This window comes from Carcharhinus amblyrhynchos, chromosome 14 (genome assembly GCF_965287045.1).
Source record: "Carcharhinus amblyrhynchos chromosome 14, sCarAmb.v2.hapA, whole genome shotgun sequence".
Classification (NCBI taxonomy): domain Eukaryota; kingdom Metazoa; phylum Chordata; class Chondrichthyes; order Carcharhiniformes; family Carcharhinidae; genus Carcharhinus; species Carcharhinus amblyrhynchos.
Window position 1 is genome coordinate 36,436,332 of NC_137337.1, and position 20,666 is coordinate 36,456,997.

At 44.4% G+C, this 20,666-nt stretch overlaps 1 protein-coding gene across 1 annotated transcript in view; it reads right to left on the reverse strand.

Annotated features, from left to right (window-relative positions):
• Positions 1-20,666, reverse strand: part of nid2a (nidogen 2a (osteonidogen)) — a 133,137-nt gene that overhangs the window by 4,508 nt on the left and 107,963 nt on the right. The window contains exons 28-34 of the mRNA XM_080202687.1: positions 15,283-15,525; positions 11,603-11,772; positions 9,572-9,701; positions 7,680-7,851; positions 7,006-7,163; positions 6,689-6,812; positions 5,830-5,942 (exon numbers count right to left, since the gene is read on the reverse strand). Coding sequence (XP_080058813.1) covers positions 5,830-5,942; positions 6,689-6,812; positions 7,006-7,163; positions 7,680-7,851; positions 9,572-9,701; positions 11,603-11,772; positions 15,283-15,525 — 1,110 coding nt within the window. The remainder of the gene's footprint in view (positions 1-5,829; positions 5,943-6,688; positions 6,813-7,005; positions 7,164-7,679; positions 7,852-9,571; positions 9,702-11,602; positions 11,773-15,282; positions 15,526-20,666) is intronic.

The window sequence follows — 20,666 nt, forward strand, 5'->3', positions numbered from 1 at the left end:
TCATTGAATACTTTCTTGTCAACATTCTCCTTCCAATGTGTATCATCTCACATTTTTCAAGATTAAATTCCATCTGCCATTTATCTATCCATTTGAGCATTTTGTCCATATCTACTTGCAGCCCAGGACACTCCGTCTCGCTATTAACCATCTGTCCAATCTTTGTGTCATCTGCAAATTTACTAATCCTTCCCCCCAAACTTACTTATATAAATGATAATAGGAGGCCCAACATAGATCCCCGTGGTACGCCACTGGACACTGGCTTCCAGTCATTAACCTTTGATTCGGACCTTCAGCGCACCCTCCGTGCTCTCATCCCACATACTCCCTGTGTTGGGGATCTCTACTGCCTCCCAAAGATACACAAGGCAAACACACCTGTCGGCCCATCGTATCGGGCAATGGGACCCTGTGTGAGAACCTCTCCGGCTACGTCAAGGGCATCCTGAAACCTATTGTACAAAGAACCCCTAGCTTTTGTCACGACACTATGGACTTCCTAGGAAACTCAGCACACAGAGTAGTTGAACCAGGGACATCCCTTGTCACAATGGATGTCTCGGCGCTCTACAAACATCCCCCATGATGATGGCATTGCTACAACTGCCTCAATACTCAACGCCGACAACTGCCAGTTTCCAGATGCAATTTTACAACTCATCTGCTTCATCCTGGACCACAATGTCTTCACCTTCAACAACAACTTCTTCATCCAGACACACGGAACAGCCATGGGGACCAAATTCACACCACAATATGCCAACATCTTCATGCACAGGCTCGAACAAGACTTCTTCACTGCACAGAACCTTCAACCGATGCTATACACTAGATACAGCGATGATATTTTCTTCCTTTGGACTCATGGTGACCAATCACTGAAACAACTATATGATGACATTAGCGAGTTCCATCCCACCATCAGACTCACCATGGGCTATTCTCCAGAATCAGTGGCATTCTTAGACACATGCACCTCTATCAAGGACGGTCACTTCAGCACTTTGTACCGCAAGCCCACAGATAACCTCACAATGCTCCACTTCTCCAGCTTCCACCCTAAACACGTTAAAGAAGCCATCCCCTATGGACAAGCCCTGCATATACACAGGATCTGCTCAGATGAGGAGGATCGCGACAGACATCTCCTGATGCTGAAAGATGCCCTTATAAGAACAGGATATGGTGCTCAACTCATCGATCGACAGTTCCGATGTGCCACAGTGAAAAACTGCACCGACCTCCTCAGAAGACAAAGACGAGACACGGTGGACAGTGTACCCTTCGTTGTCCAGTACTTCCCCGGAGTGGAGAAGCTATGACATCTTCTCCGGATCTTCAACACATCATTGATAAAGATCATCATCTTGCCAGGGCCATCCCCACACCCCCACTTCTTGCCATCAAACAACTGCGCAACCTCAAACAGACCACTGTTCACTGCAAACCACCCAGCCTTCAGGAGAACAGTGACCATGACACCACACAACCCTGCCACAGCAACCTCTGCAAGACATGCTGGATTGACATGGATGACATCATCTCAGGTGAGAACACCATCCACCAGGTACATGGCACATACTCAGTCAATGTTGTCTACCTAATACGCTGCAGGAAAGGATGTCCCGAAACATGGTACATTGGGGAGACCATGCAGACACTACGACAACGGATGAATGAACGCTGGACAATTACCAGGCAAGACTGTTCCCTTCCTGTTGGCGAACACTTCAGCAGTCACGGGGCATTCGGTCTCTGATCTTCGGGTAAGCGTTCTTCAAGGCAGCCTTCACAACACACGACAGCGCAGAATCGCTGAGCAGAGGCTGATAGCCAAGTTCTGCACACATGACGACAGCCTCAACTGGGATCTGGGGTTCATGTCGCACTATCTGTAACTCGTATCACTTGCCTAGGCTTGTAAAATCTCACTTACTGTCCTGTTTGGAGACAATACACATCTCTGTAACCTATGCTAATGCCATCTCCACTCACATTGTCTGCATCTTTAAGACTTGAATAGCAGGTTAGCTGTAAAGACTTGCATTCTAATCAGTATCCTGTAAAATGTGTGTGTCTTTATATGCCTTTCTCTGATCAGAACCTTCCACACACCTGACGAAGGAACACCGTTTCCAAAAGCTTGTGGGATTACTATCAAATAAACTGGTTGGACTTAAACCTGGTGTTGTGAGACTTCTTACTGTCTTCCAGTCACTAAAGCAGCCCACTGTCATCACCCTCAGTCTCCTACAGCTGAACCAATTTTGAATCTACTTTATCAAATTACCCTGTATCCCATGTGAATTTATCTTCTTTACAAGTGTCCCATGTGGGACCTTGTCAAAGCCTTTGCTGAAATCCATACAAACTACATTGACTGCACTGCACCCATCTACACACATGGTCACCTCCTCAAAAAATTCAATCAAAATAGTTACACAATAGGGAAATTAGACTTGGACTGGAATTTTGTTGTCCCACCCACCACGGAATCAGAGTGATTGAGGGGGTAGGCATTGGAAATGTCTGTTGAACTCAGGTGGGATTTTACAGTCTCAGGACAAGCCCACCCTAGGCTGTGAGTTAAGGCACGGGCAGCAGAGCTTTAGATAACTTCAATTTACAGAGGGTAGAATGTGGGAGGCCAGCCAGAAATGCATGGCAATAGAAAAGTTTAGAGGTAACAATGGTGTAAATGTTGCTTTCAGCAGCAATTGGGACAAAGAGGGACAAAGTTGAGTGATGCTACAGCAGTGGAAATAGGCAGTCTTAGGGCCCGATTTTAGCATTTGGAGTCTAAGGGCCGGATCCGAGTGTAGTACAGATCCGAGCCTGGAATCCTCTTTGCAGCCCACGTATATGCTTTTTGCCGGCTCCAGTCTGATCCGTGCTGTGGGCGGGGCTTAGCGCTGCTGGAACGATCGGAGCTCTGAACTGCGCATGCACAGTTAGAAAATAATTGGAAACAGTGCACCCGTGTCAGATCGCTGCCGAGCCAGAGAAAGCAGATCAAGAGCAGCAAGCGGGAAGGAGGGTGTATCTCGGGGCGGGGTGGGGGGGCGGCAGATGGATCTCTGGTGTGGGGGGACAGAGGGATCCGCTGCCACTGTGTGGGCAATTGTTTGAGGGGGGGGCGGCGGCAGGAGTGGCGGTCAGTCTGGGTAGCAGGAGGGATGATTTTTAGCTCTCAAGGATCTACTTCCATTCTCTTTTTTCTAGCCCAGAACTGTGTTTCATGGTGAGGGTTTTCTCTGGAGATCTGCCCTCAAGTACAAGCTAGGCGAATCTTCCAGCAGCATTTCAAATCTGCACTGTTTGGTCCTTACGATCCAAATGCAAGCTCCCACACACTTTCCTCTTCTGTGGTTGGTCCCCTGTTGCTCTCTCTCCCCCTGACAAGTCCACCCCGCAACCCCTGCCCCCCCCCCCCCCCCCCCGCACTACTCAGACCGACTGCCCCCCCCGCCCCCACCCCGACTGATTGCCCACAGAGTGGTAGCAGGCCCCCCCCCGCCACCACGCCACCCCCCCGCCCAGAGAATGTTCTGGCCTCACCCCCCCACCCCCTCAACGATCTGACCTCACTCCAACCCCCCCCCCCCCAGAGAATGGTCTGACCTCACTCCCACTCCCCTCCAGAGGAACATCTGACCCACCTCCTGCCCCCCTCCCCCCACCACCAGACAACGATCAGCCGTCCTGTCCCCACCAGAGGTACATCTGACCTGCCTCCTCCTCCTCCCCCTCCCAACCAGATAACGATATGACCTCACTCCCCTCCAATCAAAGAATGATTTAGCAGGTTCCTTACAGCGCAGATCCAGAGTGGATCAGAAGAAGGTAAAGTAGGATTTGGGGGAGAGTTGGGCGTGTGGTTCATTAAGTCAATTTAAATCATCGGGCTGCCCGATTCAGGTGCAGACCGGATCCGCGCCCGAATTGGGTGCCGGTAAAGCCGCGATCTGCTCAGATTTGGGTGCAAATCATGTTAAAGACCCGATGCCCGAATTTACCGCGTGGTAAAATCGGGCCCTTTAGGGATGGCACCAGTATGAGGTTGGAAACACATTGAAGGGTCAGATGCAGCACAAAGTTGTGAACAGACTGATTTTACAAGATTTTAAAAACATTGCTGCATCAAGTTTCTTCGAAGAAACATACTGGCCTTTTTAATAATGGTATAGCTCAAGCCAAAACTGTAGGAAGGATTTGCTTAAACATCCACACCCTTTAATCTAATTGCACAGATGGATATCAAAGTTGGACTTTTCTTTCATTGATATTTTAAGTTAAAGGAGAATTCTCATCACCACTTCTATTATACCAATTCTTAAAATATTTGCCAATGTGATTGATGCAAATGAGATCACAGTTAGTTCAATGTGACTTGCATGATATAAAAAAACAAGTGTATATAAATATTAATATTGCCTCAAAATTACTTCCCAAAAATTGGAAACTTTTTCAACTTGCATTTTCAAAGTTGGTGGAGGAATATTGATCGGGACACCAGAACATCCTTTGAATTAATTCTACAAAATATTTCAGGCCCACTTGAGCAAACGGTGGCACAGTGGATAGCACTCCTACCTCACAGTGCCAGAGACCTGGATTCAATTCCTGCCTGTGCAGAGTCTGCACATTTTCCCTGTGTCTGCATGGGTTTCCTCCAGGTTCTCTGGCTTCCCCTCAAAGTCCGAAAAACATGCTGCTTAGCTGCATTAGCCATGCTAAATTCTTCGTCAGTGTACCCAAACAGGTGCCAGAGTGTGGCAACTAGGGGATCTTCACAGTAAATTCATTGTGGTGCTAACGTAAGCTTACTTGTGACACTAATAAATAAACTTCAAACAGATAGAGAACCTTGCTTTAATAACTTTGTTTTATTTTTAACGAAGGGCGAAAAAAGGTACAGCACGGAAACAGGCCCTTGGGCCCTCCAAGCCTGCGCTGATCATGATGCCCTAACTAAACTAAAAAAAAACCTTCTGCCATTACTCAGTCCATATCCCTCTATTCCCTCCCTATTCATGTACCCATGAATATCTTTAGTCTTTCTGTACTTAAATGTCAGTTGACGTAGTGTGAACATGCGGTTTGAACTCCATTCATGACCTTCTGATTCATGAGTTGCATTGACTGATTAGATTGTCATGACTTCGCTATGTAAACTCTGCTTTGAAAACTCCTTGCAAATTCTGGCAGCAAAAATAAGAGTAGCCCTGTAATACATTTTTTAACTTTAAGTTTTAATTATTTTTGTTTTTCAAATTCTGGGGTCTAAAGTAATGAGAGGCTGCAGTAAGTCTATAATATGTTAGTATTAGAAATAGAATGCGGCTGCAACTTCATATTAGGCTTTTTAGAATCCTCACAGTGCAGAAGCAGGCCATTTGGCCCATCGAGTCTGCACCAACCAAATCCCACCCAGGCCCTTTCCCCATTACCCGTGCAATTATCCTACCTAGTCCCCCTGACTCAAAAGGGCAACTTAGCATGGTCAATCCACCTAACCCACACATCTTTGGACTGCGAGTAAAACCTGAGCACCCGGAGGCACAGGAAGACACAGGGAGAATGTGCAAACTCCACACAGACAGTGACCCAAGTCGGGAATTGAACCTGGGTACTGAGCACTGTGAGGTAGCAGTGCTAACTACTGTGGCACCATGCTGCCTTTTGGAACCACAGGAATTGCTTTCAGAACACAATGCTTTAAGAATGGGAGGATGGGTGGTGGCGGTAATATTGCAAGGCCTAAGAATTTTAAATTGAGAAAGAATTATTTCCTGGTAAGGAACTTTCAATCTTTTATCCTCTTACCATGTGGACAACGAGGGTAAGCCACAGTTATTCCATACAGATGTGATCGCTGATCAGGCAAGTACTCATCAGTAATCTGGTCACTATCTTTGGTTACAACAATAATTCCGTCTCTAAAAAGCAAGAAATTGAACACAGAATTCAAGTTCGGAACTTTGAAAAGGAGAATTATACAACACCAGTGAGGTCGCCAGACACTGGTCTAATCAAAAGGTTTAAATAAGTTGTAAACATGTCATGTGAAGCCCTCATTTAGATAGCTGCCTTGAAGTTCCTCTGACATTTGTTATGTATGACATTTTCTGTTTTATGTTAGTTTTATTTTGATCTTGAAAAAGACTTCTGTAGGCCACTAAAAAAATGGGAAGTAAAAAGATTACATTTCATATACAGGCTGCTACTTGCAGTACTTTACACGTCTGCACAATATTAAAGTTGCCCATTCAACACTTAGAATTATTTTGGGAAAATTGCCCCCTGTATGTTTTCAAGGAGTTAGACATAGCTCTTGGGGCTGAAGGCATCAAAGGAAATTAGGGGAAGGAGGGATCAGCCATGATCACAATGAATGGTGGAGCAGGCAATCCTGTTGACCACACTTACATATTCTGCAGGTATTAATTAAATCCCTTTTAAAATAACCTATGGGCATTGCTTTCACAATGGTTTGTGGCAAAAAATTGCAATTGTAATCCCACTTGTGTAAAGATTTTTCCTCCAAAATTAGTAACTGACCTTGCTGCAGTTCTGCTGGGAAAGTAACAGTTGACAACTGATTAGCAGGATTGGTTCCTCAATTATTGGGTCTGACAAAATGCTGTGGTTACACTTAAATTAACAGTATGTTTTTGGTCCCTACCTTCTCCAGTCTGTGTAGTAGAAGTGATCTGCATAGGCAACAATACTGAAAGGATAGCTTAGATCTCGCTGCACCACGTGTCTTCCTGTACCATCTGAAAAGATGCACTCCAGGTCTTTGGTTCCTTGTCATCCCAATCGATAAAAGTAAGTGCAAGGAAAAAGCTAGTTAGTATTCAATAGCAAATTTCCCAAAGTGGGAATCCTCAGTTTTGTTTGATGTTCTTCATGACCAACAATTGTTTTTTAAAAATTTAACATCAACTAACTCGGTCCTTTTAAAATGGTTTCCTTTAAAAATTAAATCAAAAGGCATACCTGCATCAGCCCAACACAGTTGGGAGGAAAATGGGTCAAATGTCAACCCATTGGGCAAACCAATGTCATTTTTAACCAGCACCCTTCTGTTCGTTCCATCCACACGAGAAGTCTCAATTTTGGGAGCTTCACGATTCCAGTCTGTCCAGTAAAGGTTGCTGAAGGGAACGGATAAGAGGACAAGCATTAATGCAAGCAAGTCAGTGAATCTAATCTAAAAGCAGTGGAAGCCTGTCATTTAGCTTTTACAAAACAGCCCATGATCTTTTTTTAAGCTATCTTAAAAGGAAACAGTTGCTGGCCGCAGCCTTTGGTTCAATTCTGTTCCAACTTTGCCACTAGTCAGTGAGATATTCTACACATTTCAATTTGCTGCAACATAAATTTTCTCCATCCTAAAAAGAGAAATATTCCAGACCTACAATATAGATGTGGTACCAACATCTGTGCAACATGATGCCATATTGTTTAATTTAAATGGTTGTCATATGTTAACATTTTGGGAAGAAAACCTGGCTGTTGGCTTGATGTCCTGTAAACACTATAATCTTGTTGTCTACACAAGCTGCGTATGTTTGTCTAAATGTAAAGAACACAGGTCAAATATTTTAAAATTAGTTTCTTCTGGAAAACTCTACAGCTGTAAAAACTTGATAGCTTCATATGAAACCTACCCATTAAGTGAGTCCACTGCTATTCCTCTGGGATTTACCAGCTCTGTGTGAACAAGAACTCGCCGGCCAGATCCATCCAGTTTGGCCATTTCTATTTTATCCAATCCACTGTCAGTCCAAAACATGTTTCTATGGAGGTAGTCTATGCTCAGTCCTTCAGGACTCATCAGGTCTAAAGTAGAAGCAGAAGTGCAAAATAGTAGAGACAATTATTTAGTAACCATCTGACCATTTGCCAGTGTAATTGGGCAGAATCACTGCAACAGTGGGGCTTCTACCCACCACCCCCCACATTGGCATAAATCTAGGTGGCGAGGCTGACCTGCTGCAGTGGGTTGCATGGCAGCCAATTAATGTTCAGTGAGGTATTGATTCAATTAAGGCAAAATGTACTTGTCACCTGGGGAGGAAATCCTAACTCCAAGTTGGCAGCTCTTTGGAGTGGGTTGAGCTGATTTTGGCAAATCCAGGTAGGCCCTGGTGAAGTGGTGAGGACGGGGTGGGATGCTAGGGTGGACAGGCCATGCAAGGAGGGGAAAATGAGAAGAGTGGGGGAAGCATGTTCTGATGGACCTTAGGGTACCGCATAAGATATAACAAAACCCCAATCTCCTTGCCCACTACTAGCTCAAGCATTGAAAGCCAATCGACACTGGCCTCTGCCACAGGAGAAATTGTAGCAGGGGTGAGAAGAAGCCATTAAGTGGGTGTTAATAATTTCCTTTTAATGTCCATACCAACCCTCACCCCCAGGAAGTGTACAATTCTGCACTAAGAGTTAATAATTTCCATTGGCAACATCTCAGAACTTACAATCTAATGCAGTGTGTCACAAGATATAAAGATATAGGATTTCCTATATGTATTTATCTACTCAATGAGCACAACAATGAGCCTGAATTATAAAAGAAATTTTTGAAGCTAAGGGAAAATGGGAGAGATAAATGAAAGCAAGGGTAACTGCTATTTGATCTCCTATTCTCCTAAAGTAGCGAGTCATTTTGGGTAAAACTCCACAGGCTCAGACAGCCAGTAGTACCTTTTCCAACTGCCCATTCTTCTCATAAGCTTAGGCTGAGTGTCAGTAGGCTGCTCAACTGAGACCTGACTCTATCCTCATTTACAATCATCATGCACTTACGATAAGGATCACTAGGAAATGTTAAGCAGTGGAATCACCTGCCAATTACTTAATCACTGATGTATTTTCCCTTCCTCTATTGCCTGAGGACATTGAAGTCAATTGTAATGCCCCAACAATACTCCAGCCCCCTTGACTAATTTGGCATAGGTAAAAGATCGTGGCCATGTTTTTAACATTGGTTTGGAGGGGAATACATTAATGTAAGCCATTATTGAGTATTTTAACATGAATTGTAAGAAACACCACCATAAATAGCATAAGTAACACTTGGGCAAGACAGGCACAATCAGAAAGTTCAGAGCATTCCACTCCCACCCATTCATGCCCATCCTTTAAGAAGAATGCAGAGAAGACCGCTAATCTTGGTCAAATAAATAATAAATCTTAATTATACAAAAGTTTAACTTTACATTGTGTAATGTTCTCATATTCATGATTTTTGTTCTGGTCTATTGTAAAAGTGGGGCTTGTTAACTCCGTTATCTCGATGGTCTGTATGTGGTTCAGAATAATGCTAACAGTGCAGGCTTGATTTTCCTTCTGCCTGACAGAGACTTGGCATCTGCCTCCTTGCCTTGCCCCTGAGAGCAGAAGGCAGTGGCGAACCTTCACTGACCAAGTAAAAAGGCTCAGGATGAAACACCAGCAGCCATAAAGGACCAAAGACCTGTCTTCAGGCACAGCACATGCGACAATGATGATTGTAAAAGCATAATAGATTTTAGAACCTGAATTAATGACAACTCACCTGAATTAATGATAATTTCTGGCTCAGCACCTGGTTCCAAACTAACTCGATTAATAGTTCGGCCAGAAACATCAGTCCAATAAACCATCTTGTCCCTGCAGTCATAGTCAATGCCAATAACAATTGAACCCTTGGAAGGAAAAAATAAAATAGAAGAAAACAGTTAATCATCTCACAGACCACTGGTTGGAAATTCAAAAAGCAGCGAACCTAATCTGGATAAGTTTACAAATCAGAATAACAGCTGGAGACACTCAAATATACACTCAAATTTGCACACATTATCCAAATGGAAAGAGATCACAATGTACACAGCTTTGTTTAACTAGCAATGTTTTTGACATTAATATCGACTTCAACCAAGTTTAAAGCCAATTTCTTCTGTTAAACATCAATTTGTGTAAAATACAGATGCATAAACACCATTAGACATTGTAGAAAGGCGAACAGAGAAAGTGGCATTACAGGAGACATTTAAAGCTACCTATGAAACAAAATAGTATGTAAATGGCAGCAGAACTCGAATTACTTTAAATGAATGTTTTCTCTAGAGAGGAACACAAACCGATTCACAGAGTGTGACATTACTACCAATTATCTACTCCAATTTGGTAATGATCTACTACTGAGTATCTCCCAAAAATAAAAACCTTCTGCGGATGGTGTTTCATTACATAGAGTTGGCAGCAGGTACAGAACATACATTTGCATGTGCGAATGATGGTGCTCGGTATTCTGCTTCTTGCTTGCCTGCACACTTGGTCAATAAGCAGAAAGGCCCTGACCATTCCCTTTCATAGCTTTCACCTCCAGACTCAGCAAAGAGAAGACCTGAGTGAAACCAGGTTAGGCATACAAGATGGATTTTTTCAACGAAGTAGTTAAAAACCATGACCCCAAAATCCCTGGGTTGGGAAAGGGCATGAGCCAGATGTCTCCCTGAGGGCCATGTGGAATACAAGACCATATTGGTTTCACTGGAATTCTACATTGTTTAGATTCAATCTTTAAACACTGGTCAGTGGTGGGGCAAATGTATGTGCGGGGTGGGGTGGCAGGGGGGAGGTGGGTAGAGTGGGGGAGGGGGATCATGGGTTGATTTAGGATCCCTTATCCCTGCCCCATAACAAAGTGAATTGGGACGAGGAATTCCTGGGTTTCCTTGCTAAATTCGTACATCTAAGGATTCATTCCATTTCATCTCAGTTGAGACCAGGTACGAATTCATTTGCAGGCTCTATACTTTTATTGGATTGAGCTAAACCATTGCAAAGCAATGGTTTAGCCTCTCTAGTGGCAGAATGATTCCAGTGGAAAACATTTCTCTTTGACTCATTTAGTGCTCAGGAGTCCTGAGGCAGAGTGGCAAAGTACTGTATCACCCCACAAATGGCAGGAAGAGGCCAACGTGGGCCAAGTTCCCCTGGGCTGTTCCTGCAGGAACCAATGGTCTACCTTGACTCTGCTCGTGACCCTGTCTCCAAGGCTTGGAAGAAGGGCTGGGACTTGGACTGTGCTCAGCTGGGGCTTCACTCGGCTTATGGGGCAACCCGCAGGAATGTCAGGATCCATTGCTCAACGCAGGCTCCATAAGCCTGAAACATCTTCAAGAATTAAAGGATAAAAATGCCCTCACAAATCATAACACAAGAGAAGCAACTTCTGCTTGCTAACAGTGACTACTTATCAAACATAATTAACTGATAAAACCCTTTGGGATGGCTGGAGATTGTGTAAGCTGCTACATAAATACAAGTTTTTCTTTCAACTTACCAGTTAACATCTCTACATTCATTCATCTCACTTGCACTATCATACTCTGCAAATGAGATGAATTGAAGCATAGTATCATTAATTTTCCTGTCCCAGTGCTTGTTCTGATTTTTCTTCTCTATGTATGGGTGCAGTTTAATAGTATTAACCCATTTACATTAGCTGACAAATGAAAATAACCGGCTGTTTCCCCTTCCTAAGTGCTAAATTTATCTGGGACTGTTCCAATGGAGAAACTTATAAAAATAGATACTTTACATGAAGAGCTAGCAGGCTCTTGGCTCCCGCTTTGTTTAGTTGAGTACCATTCAGGGGCAGGTACCCAATGTGCTGTCCCTGAGCATATAAAAGGAAGGTACCCGTGCGCGGAGGAGTCACGACAGGCACTGGAGAAGGCTGTATGATGGGTGGTGCAACAGTTGGTATACCTGGCAATTTCAACAGAAAGAAACATTCATAAATCACTAGGATGAATTGGAAATCTTTAGAAAGCTGCATGGTTACACTGCAATGTGTCATATAAAGATAATGAACAAGAAGAATTCTGATTAACCAATACAAACTGTGACTTTGTGCTCTTGCTATCTATAATACTGCATGGTTCAACTTTGACTTAATTTGTAATAATCTTGGCTGCGATCTAGCCACCCAATTAGTCAGGGGTGTAAATCCCCTAATGGCGAGTGACTAGAAACAGGATTTGTGCTGGTGAGATCATATTTTGAGAACTGCACCCCACCCCCCTTTCCCCCACCACTGTCCCGCCGCCGATGACATTATCAGGATTCACACCAGAAAGGACATGGACCTGATTTCCATATATTTAAATAAATTTAAATGTGATTACTGTCCACGACGCACCCCCCTAGTGATGTGGTGCCAACATGCTGGCACAAATCACTGCTGATTTTTGAAAGCAAAAACCATTTGTGATGATCACGCCATGGGTGCAAAGGTGCCAGTCAACCCCAGGGGTGGAAGGAAAAGGCTGGACATTGTCCATTGGCATTGCCCACTGGCAGTGCCTCCAGCAGTGCCAAGGGAGCACGTGAAGGAGGCAGCATCAATGGATCTCTGGCAGGGGAGGTAATTTTCCTCCATGGGGAGATGGGGGAAGAAGTTCCCCTTATCTGTGCTGTGAGAAGAGGGCAGATGTCACAATGTTGGTGTTGCAGTGGGAGACTTGCCCCGTGCTTATGGGGGTCCCCAATTTCCCTGTGTGGGGGCCTGATCTCCATATCTCCAAGGCTGTTAGGGTGGTGGGTACTCTCGATCTCGAAGGGGGCGGGGGAGGAGCGGGGGTGGTGGGCCTTATATATAAGTTTGGGATCAGTGTGTTTTTTAAAAATTATGCTCCAAACTCACAATTCTGCTGTGTTTAGGTCCCGGCCCTCCAGCTGGCTGTGAAATCTTTGCCAGCACTCTGAAATTGTACAGAGTGTTGTTCAATCAGGTGAGAAGAGGCGTCTGTGAAGCCAGTGAGTTTCACACAGCTTTTCTCACCTGATCCAACACACTACGCAATTTTGGGAATAGCACACTCGTGTCAAAAGATTGTGGGTTGAAAGCCTACTCCAGAGCATAATATACAGGCTGATTTTCCAGTTTGGTATTGAGTGAATGCTGCACTACCCCTAGAATGAGATGTTAAACCAATACACAATCTGTCCATTCAGATGGGATACAAAAGGTTTCTTGACTCTATTTGAAGAAGAATAGGGAGTCATCCCTGGTGTCCTTGGGCCAATGCTTATCCCTCAATCAACTTCACAAGATTAGATCAATTGCTCGCTGCTGCTCGTGGGATCTTGATGTGCATAATCTGGCTGCTCCCATGGAATCACAGAATAGTTAAACACAGAAAAAGGCCATTCAGTCCATTGTGACTGTGCTGGTTCTCCAAGGGGGTAATTCACTGAGTGGCACTAACCCTGCCTTTTCCCTGTAGGACTCCACATTTTTCATTTTCAGATAATAACCCAATTTCCTTTCAAATGCCTCAATTGAACCTGTTTCCATTACACTTCCAGGCAGTGTATTCCAGATCTGAACTACTTGCTGTGTGAAGAAGACTTTCCTCACATTGCCATGGCTTCCTCTGCCAATTATTTTAAATCTATGTCCTCAGATTCTCGGTCATAGAAACTAGAAGCAGGAATGGGCCATTCAGCCCTTTGAGCCTGTTCCACCATTCATTTTGATCATGGCTAGTCATTGAATTCAATATCCTGATCCCACCTAGCCCCTAGAGCTATAACCAGTTTATTCTTGAAATCAATCAGTGCTTTGGCCTTAACTATATTCTGGTTCCAAAAGGTTTACCCCTTATCTTCAAACTATCACCCTTAGTTCTGGACTCCCCCACCATCAGGAACATTCTTTCTGAATCTACCCTGTCTAACCCTGTTAGAATTTTATAAGTTTCTAGGACACATCATTATTATTCTTCTAAACTCCAATGAATATAGTCCTAACTGATTTAGTCTGTCCCAAAAGACAGACCTGCCATCCCAGGAATCAGCCTAGTAAACCTTCGCTTTACTCCTTCTTTGGCAAGGACATCTTTCCTCAGATAAGGACAGCAATACTACACACAATACTCCAAGTGTCACCAACGCCCTATACAATTACAGCAAAACGTCCTTATCCCTATACTCAAGTCCTATCGCCATGAAGGCCAACATACAATCTGCCTTCTTTACTGCTTGCTGTCCCTGCACACTTACTTTCAGCGACTCCAAGGTCTCATTGAGTATCCACCTCTCTCAATTTACACCCAATCAAGTAATAATCTGTCTTCCTATTATTGCTACCAAAGTGGATAACCTTACATTTATCCACATTATACCGCATCTGCCATACAGATGCCCACACACACAGCCTGTTCAAATCACACTGAAGCATTTCTGCATCCTCCTTACCGCTCACCCTTGCACGCAGCTTTGTATTATCTGCAAATTTGGAGATCATACATTCAGTTCCCTCTTCCAAACCACTAGTCACTGATCACCAATCAGAAAAAGATCCATTTATGCCAACTATTTACTTCCTATCTGCTAACCAGCTTTCTATCCATCTCAAGACATTACCTGCAATCCCATGTGCTTTAACTTTACATAATAGTTTGTTATGTGAGACCTTGTCAAAAGCCTTCTGAAAGTCTAAATAAACCACATCTATTGGTTCTCCTCAGTCAACTCTACTCTTAACATCCTCAAAGAATTCTAATAGATCCATCAAGCATGATTTCCCTTTTGTAAATCCATGCTGATTTTGTCCGATTATACCACTGCCTTCCAAATGCTGACGTGTCAAATCCTTGATAATGGACTCTAGAAACTTCCCCAGTACTCACAATAGGCTCACTAGTTTCCCATTTTCTCTTTACCTCCTTACTTGAATAGACTCTTTCCACCAACAAGGACAGTTCCTTCCTATCCCTTACATCCACATCCCTTTTGATTTTGAATATTCCAATCAAATCTCTTCCCAACCTCCTCATCTGCTGTGTGTAAATCCGCAGGCCCAAACCAGGGCATGGATAACCCTTCTTGTGATCGTCGAGCAGAGAACAGATCGAGTCGGCTGAGTGAGGCCTAGTGGTGCTGGCTGGGCAGAGACCACCGGGGGGAGAGGAGAGATTTGGGGGAAGAGCACGGAGGCCAGTTTTGTGCCACGCCAAGCCATTATTTCCAACAGCGACTACAATCTAAAAAAAACTTTCATTTACTTTGATCTGAAAAGATGTTATATAAATGCAATAAAATAAACAATGCTTCTTTCTAAAAGTGCCCTGATGATTTCAAATCAGTTTGGAAAGCAAACATGAACATTTTACCAGCTTTTGTTCAGCCGCTTTCATTATTCTTTCCCTCTAATCTTTTAAAATTAAAAGATTGTTCATTTTCACTTTACAATCGAAAGGTGGAAGTTCTCACATGCTGGTGGACTGCCAGGTTCAGTTCTAGTTCCTTGAATCTCTCGACCTTCTTTATCCACACACCAACAGTAACCACTGTTTCCGTAGCATTGCAAGGCGTGAAAATTTCCAAACTCATCACACTCAGGGATATACTGATCATCAGCCGGTCTGCCATCATAATGTTCCAGAAGGCTCAGTCTCCAGCGTTCACACACACTCAGCTGTCGCTGGGTGGATTCTACATTTCGTGAATCTCCACCTGTTGGAGTGAAAGAATCGCTTAGAATGCTTTCTTGTAACCAGGCAATTCTCTGAATAGAGTGGAGAGGTCTAAGTCCAAAATAATAAATTGGAAAAAGTGACATAAATAACAGACCACCACTGGGGGGGACATATTTAAATGAGATTTACATTTAATTAAATTCAGAATAAGAGTAATAGCAGTGCATTGATAGTTGGATTCTAGGGATAAGCAGATTGGAGTGAAAAATAAGTTTAAAAACACAGACATTAACTACAGTGGGGGAATAATAAGTAACAAGCTGAGGAACATTAAAAAAAAGTGTAGAAGGAATGCAAAAAATTGAAATTAATAAGGCAATGGCAAGGGCTTTCATAAGCAAAGGGCTAGTTAAAGAGACTAGTTAGTGATGGAGGAGGCCATTTTGTACTTGAATGTGAGGTAATGACAGAGCAGCTAAATAAGTATTTTGTCTCAGTTTTACAGAGAAATGTGAAGGAGACTTTGTCAGAGTTCCTGAGGAGGATGTGGAAGAATCACCACTAGACATCAATATTCAAAGAGAAACCACACTAAAAAAATGTTAATTAGTCTGAAAATAAAAAAAGCCATCAAGGCCAAATGATACGCGGCCCAAAATATACCAGTGGCAGCAAGGCAGGACAGTTGGTGCCACTGTGACCGACACTGCCCTGCAGCAAGAAAACAGAGCCAGCAGCATAAACAGGGATAAGAGTGGGACATCTACACCCTCAGTGAGAGGGCATCCTGCCCTCCAATGCTGCCAGCTAATCTAGTTGGCTGGCAGCTCTAACAGTCCCAGCAGTGCCAGAACTCAGTAGTGGGCACTGCTGCAACTGCATGGAGGAGCAAGAAGAGGACAACATGAATCCTGGAATGAGATAAGTCAGGAGCATTGGACAGGGAGGGATCACAGAGAGTAGGGAGAAGGCAGGGACTGGTGGGGGCAGGCTTTGGAGGACAGGCGGGAAGGACCAGAGTGGAGGGAGTGGCCCTGATGGGCCCACGGCAACCACCAAAGGGCATACCCCCACTTACCCTGTAGTGTAATGGGTTAATAGAATAATTACGGGAATGCGTGATGTATTAGGCAACAGGGGAACGAGAGGCAACAGGGGCACAGAGGCAAGAGAGGCAACCGGTGCACGAGAGGCAACAGAGGCAACAGAGGCAACAGAGGCAACAGGAGCACGAGAGGCAACAGGGGCACGAGAGGCAACAGGGGCACGAGAGGCAACAGGGGCACGAGAGGCAACAGGGGCACGAGAGGCAACAGGGGCACGAGAGGCATCAGGGGCACGAGAGGCATCAGGGGCACGAGAGGCATCAGGGGCACGAGAGGCATCAGGGGCACGAGAGGCATCAGGGGCACGAGAGGCAACAGGGGCACGAGAGGCAACAGAGGCACGAGAGGCAACAGGGGCACGAGAGGCAACAGGGGCACGAGAGGCAACAGGGGCACGAGAGGCAACAGGGGCATGAGACTCCATACAGCAGATAGACCAGGCAGAATTCAAGATAGATATGCCTACATTGGAGCTCATCACCATATACAATGTATATCAGTGGTGGGCAAACTATAGCCCAGGGGCCACATGCAGTCCACCTGGGTTCTAAGTGCAGCCCACAAGACATTTTGCTCACCGTAGCCCATGCACAGTGTTGCCTCATTCCACTGATTTCCATCAATGTAGTTTTTTTTCCAGCTGGTAAGACTGAAGTGGTATGCATGTGAAGCAAGGGCAAGTGAAACAAATTGCATGCTAATTGCACACACCACCGATTGGGGGATTCCTGCGTTCTCTTTGTGTCCAAAGTGTAAATATTCCTTACGTTTCTACCGTTTTAAGTTGATGATAATTCTACTAATATATAAATGATATAGCATTTTCTACAGCTGGTTATGAAATATTCAGCATGTATTGAATGTATTTATCTTATTCATGGTTCGTGAACAAGTCTGATTTCCCATCTTGAACTGAAGATTGTAGTCACGACACATGTTGTCCAATCACTAGCCGAGATTGCCCATCACTGGGAAACATAGTGTGAATAAACCAGTTTGAAGTCACTTCTAGAACAAAACTCCAGTCTCTCTGGATGAGACTCAGCACTAGTTTCTGAAACAACACAAGCTGTTTTATGTTGTGGTCAGAGCAGTCAGAACTCAGGTTAATTGCTTGCCTCACAAGCTACCTGGACTTTTATAATTTGTTTAAAAATGGGGACTGGGTCGGGAGAGGTGGTGGGGGGGCGGTGGGGGGCAACGGTGGTGGAAAGCCAGTGGGCTAACCATCGTATTTTACACACCCCCACCGTAAACACACCACTCCGCTGTAATTTTGATGGTTCTGTACTGTACACTGGCATTAATTAGATGATGGTCGTTTGTCTTGGGAACAGCAATACCGTCACCGAAACAAAATACATTTTAAGTAGTCTTTTATGAAGGAACAACATTTGATTTATTTTTTAAAAGTGTCTTCGAATTGAGAGGATATGTGGTTAATCAACATGTACAAGGAAGTTTCCAGATATGATTTAGGTGTTTGACCCACCTAACTCATTTTTCAAATGAAACCTGCAGTGATCCCATCACAGCATCTAGCTGCCGACTGAATTATCCCAGTATTTTAGCCCCATTATTCAACTCAGAACACAGTCCCAGACATTAATCACAGCAGCCGGTTGTATCACAGCTTGGTATGGATCCTACTCTGCCCAAGACCACAAGAAACTACAAAGGGTTATGAACGTAGCCCCCAGTCCATCATGCAAACCAGCCTCCCATCCATTGACTCTGTCTAGACTGCCGGTGCATTGGAAAAGCAGCCACATAAGGACCCCACGTAGCCCAGGCATACACTCTTCCATCTTCTTCCGTTGGGAAAAGATACAAAATTCTGAGGTCAAGTACCAACCATCTCAAGGACAGTTTCTCCCCTGCTGCCATCAGACTTTTGAATGGACCTATCCTATATTAAGCTGATCTTTCTCTACACGCTATCTGTAACTGCACCCTATCCTTTTCCCTTAGGTACTTCATGAATGGTACGTTTTTGTCTGTATAACACAGAAGAAACAATACTTTTCACTGTATCCCAGTGCATGTATCAATAATAAATCAATGTTTCCTGAACTGGTTTTCTTTTAAAAACAATTTTGTACATATGACTCTTTCTCTTGCGATCATAGTTTATCTTATAACAGTTCTCTGAATTAATTATTTCTATTACACTCAGCATTTCATTTGCCTTTTTCCTTTGACCCCCTACTCCTCCCCAAGGTTGCTTCAGTCCAGCTTATCATGCAAGATAAACAGGTTTGTGATTTACAATTGGCCTTATCGTGTTGTACAATGTTTATCCAATGCTTTGAGAAACTAGAAGAGAGACCACAGAACATGAGAGATCACAGTACCCAGTACATGCAATGAGACGGTTGTATTGTTACAACCTCCAAAGTCACATGGTCACATAACTAGATATAAAACAGGAATGGTATTCCCAAGACTGTAGTGTCACTAGGCTGGTTTTATAACATAGAATGCTAGAGTTTAGCTCAAATCTTCTGTGGTGGGGACATCTCTGTCAGATTGCCAACCTGCTCCTTTTCACTTACATTAATCTGGAGTTGCACCTTTCTTGGGCGGACCTCTGATCCAGGCCTGCTGAGGAATGTGCAGTGTAACTGCGCCTGAAGGCCCTCAGACTGCAGGGACATAGAGGGAAACAAAGGCATGCCTCCTTTTTACAGCACTAGCTGACCATAAATCAGTCTGTTTAAATGTCCCAGTCACTTTGGGCCCATTTCCTGCCCACAGGAGGTGGCACGTTGTTTGCTAGCAGTGGGATTCTCTGGTCCCGCCACAGTCAATGAGAGTTTCCATCAAAGTCACCCCACAGCTGCGGGAGACCCGCGGACAGGGGTGCGCTGCTGAGGGGGCCGGAGAATCCTGCCGGCATGAACGGCCAGAGAATCCTGACCGTTGACTGCAGAGAAGGTAAGTGTGTGAAGCGTGAGGGTTGTTGGGGTGGGGAGTGGGGGAAAGGATGTGGGAGGGTGGTTGGGGAACCACACTGAGGATGTTTTACCACCATGTTAAATGGGATAGACTTCAAACAGATCTGGCAACTCAAGACTGGGCATCCATGAGGTGCTGTGAGCCACCAGCAACAACAGAATTGTCCTCAACCACAGTCTGTAACCTCATGGTCCAGCATACCCCCCATTCTAGCATTACCACCAAGCCAGGGGATCAACGCTAGTTCAAAGAAGCGTGTAGGAGGGCATGCCAGGAGCAACACCAAGCATACCTAAAAATGAGATGCCAACATGGTAAAGCCACAACACAGGAGTACTTGTGTGCCAAACAGAATAAGCAGCGAGAATAAGAGTTAAGTGATCCCACAACCAATAGATCAGATCCAAGTCCTGCCACATCACCACCATTTCACAGCTTGGACAACTAAACAACTCTCTGGAGGAAGAGGCTACACAAATATCCCAATCCTCAATGATGGAGAAGCCCATCATATCAGTGTAAAAGATAAGGCTGAAGCATTCACAACAATCTTCAGCCACAAAGTACCAAGCGGATGATCCATCCTGGCCTTCCCCAGTGGTCCTCAGAATCATAGGTATCATCATCAGCTAATTCGATTCACACCACATATCATCAATAAATGGCTGAAGGCACTGGATACCGCAAAGGCTATGGGTTCAGATAAAAGTCCGGCAATAGTACTGAAGGCTTGTGCTCCAGAATTTGCCATGCCCCTAGCCAAGCTGTTTCAGAACAGTTACAACACTGACATCTACCCAGCCATGTGGAAAATTGCCCAAGTTGTCCTGTACATAAGAAACAGGACAAATCCAACATGGCCAATTACCACCCCATTAGTCTATTCTCAAATCATCAGTAGAGTGATGGAAGGAGTCATCAACAATGCTATCAAGTGATCCTGACCACACTACAACCTTGGTTCAAACATGGACAAAACAGCTGAACTCCAAAGGTGAGCTGCGAGTGACTACCCTTGATAGCAAGGCCACTGTTGAAATGACATCAAGGAGCCCTAGCAAAAGTGGAGTCAAGGGGATTCAAGGGGAAAACTCTCTGCTGATTGCAGTCATAC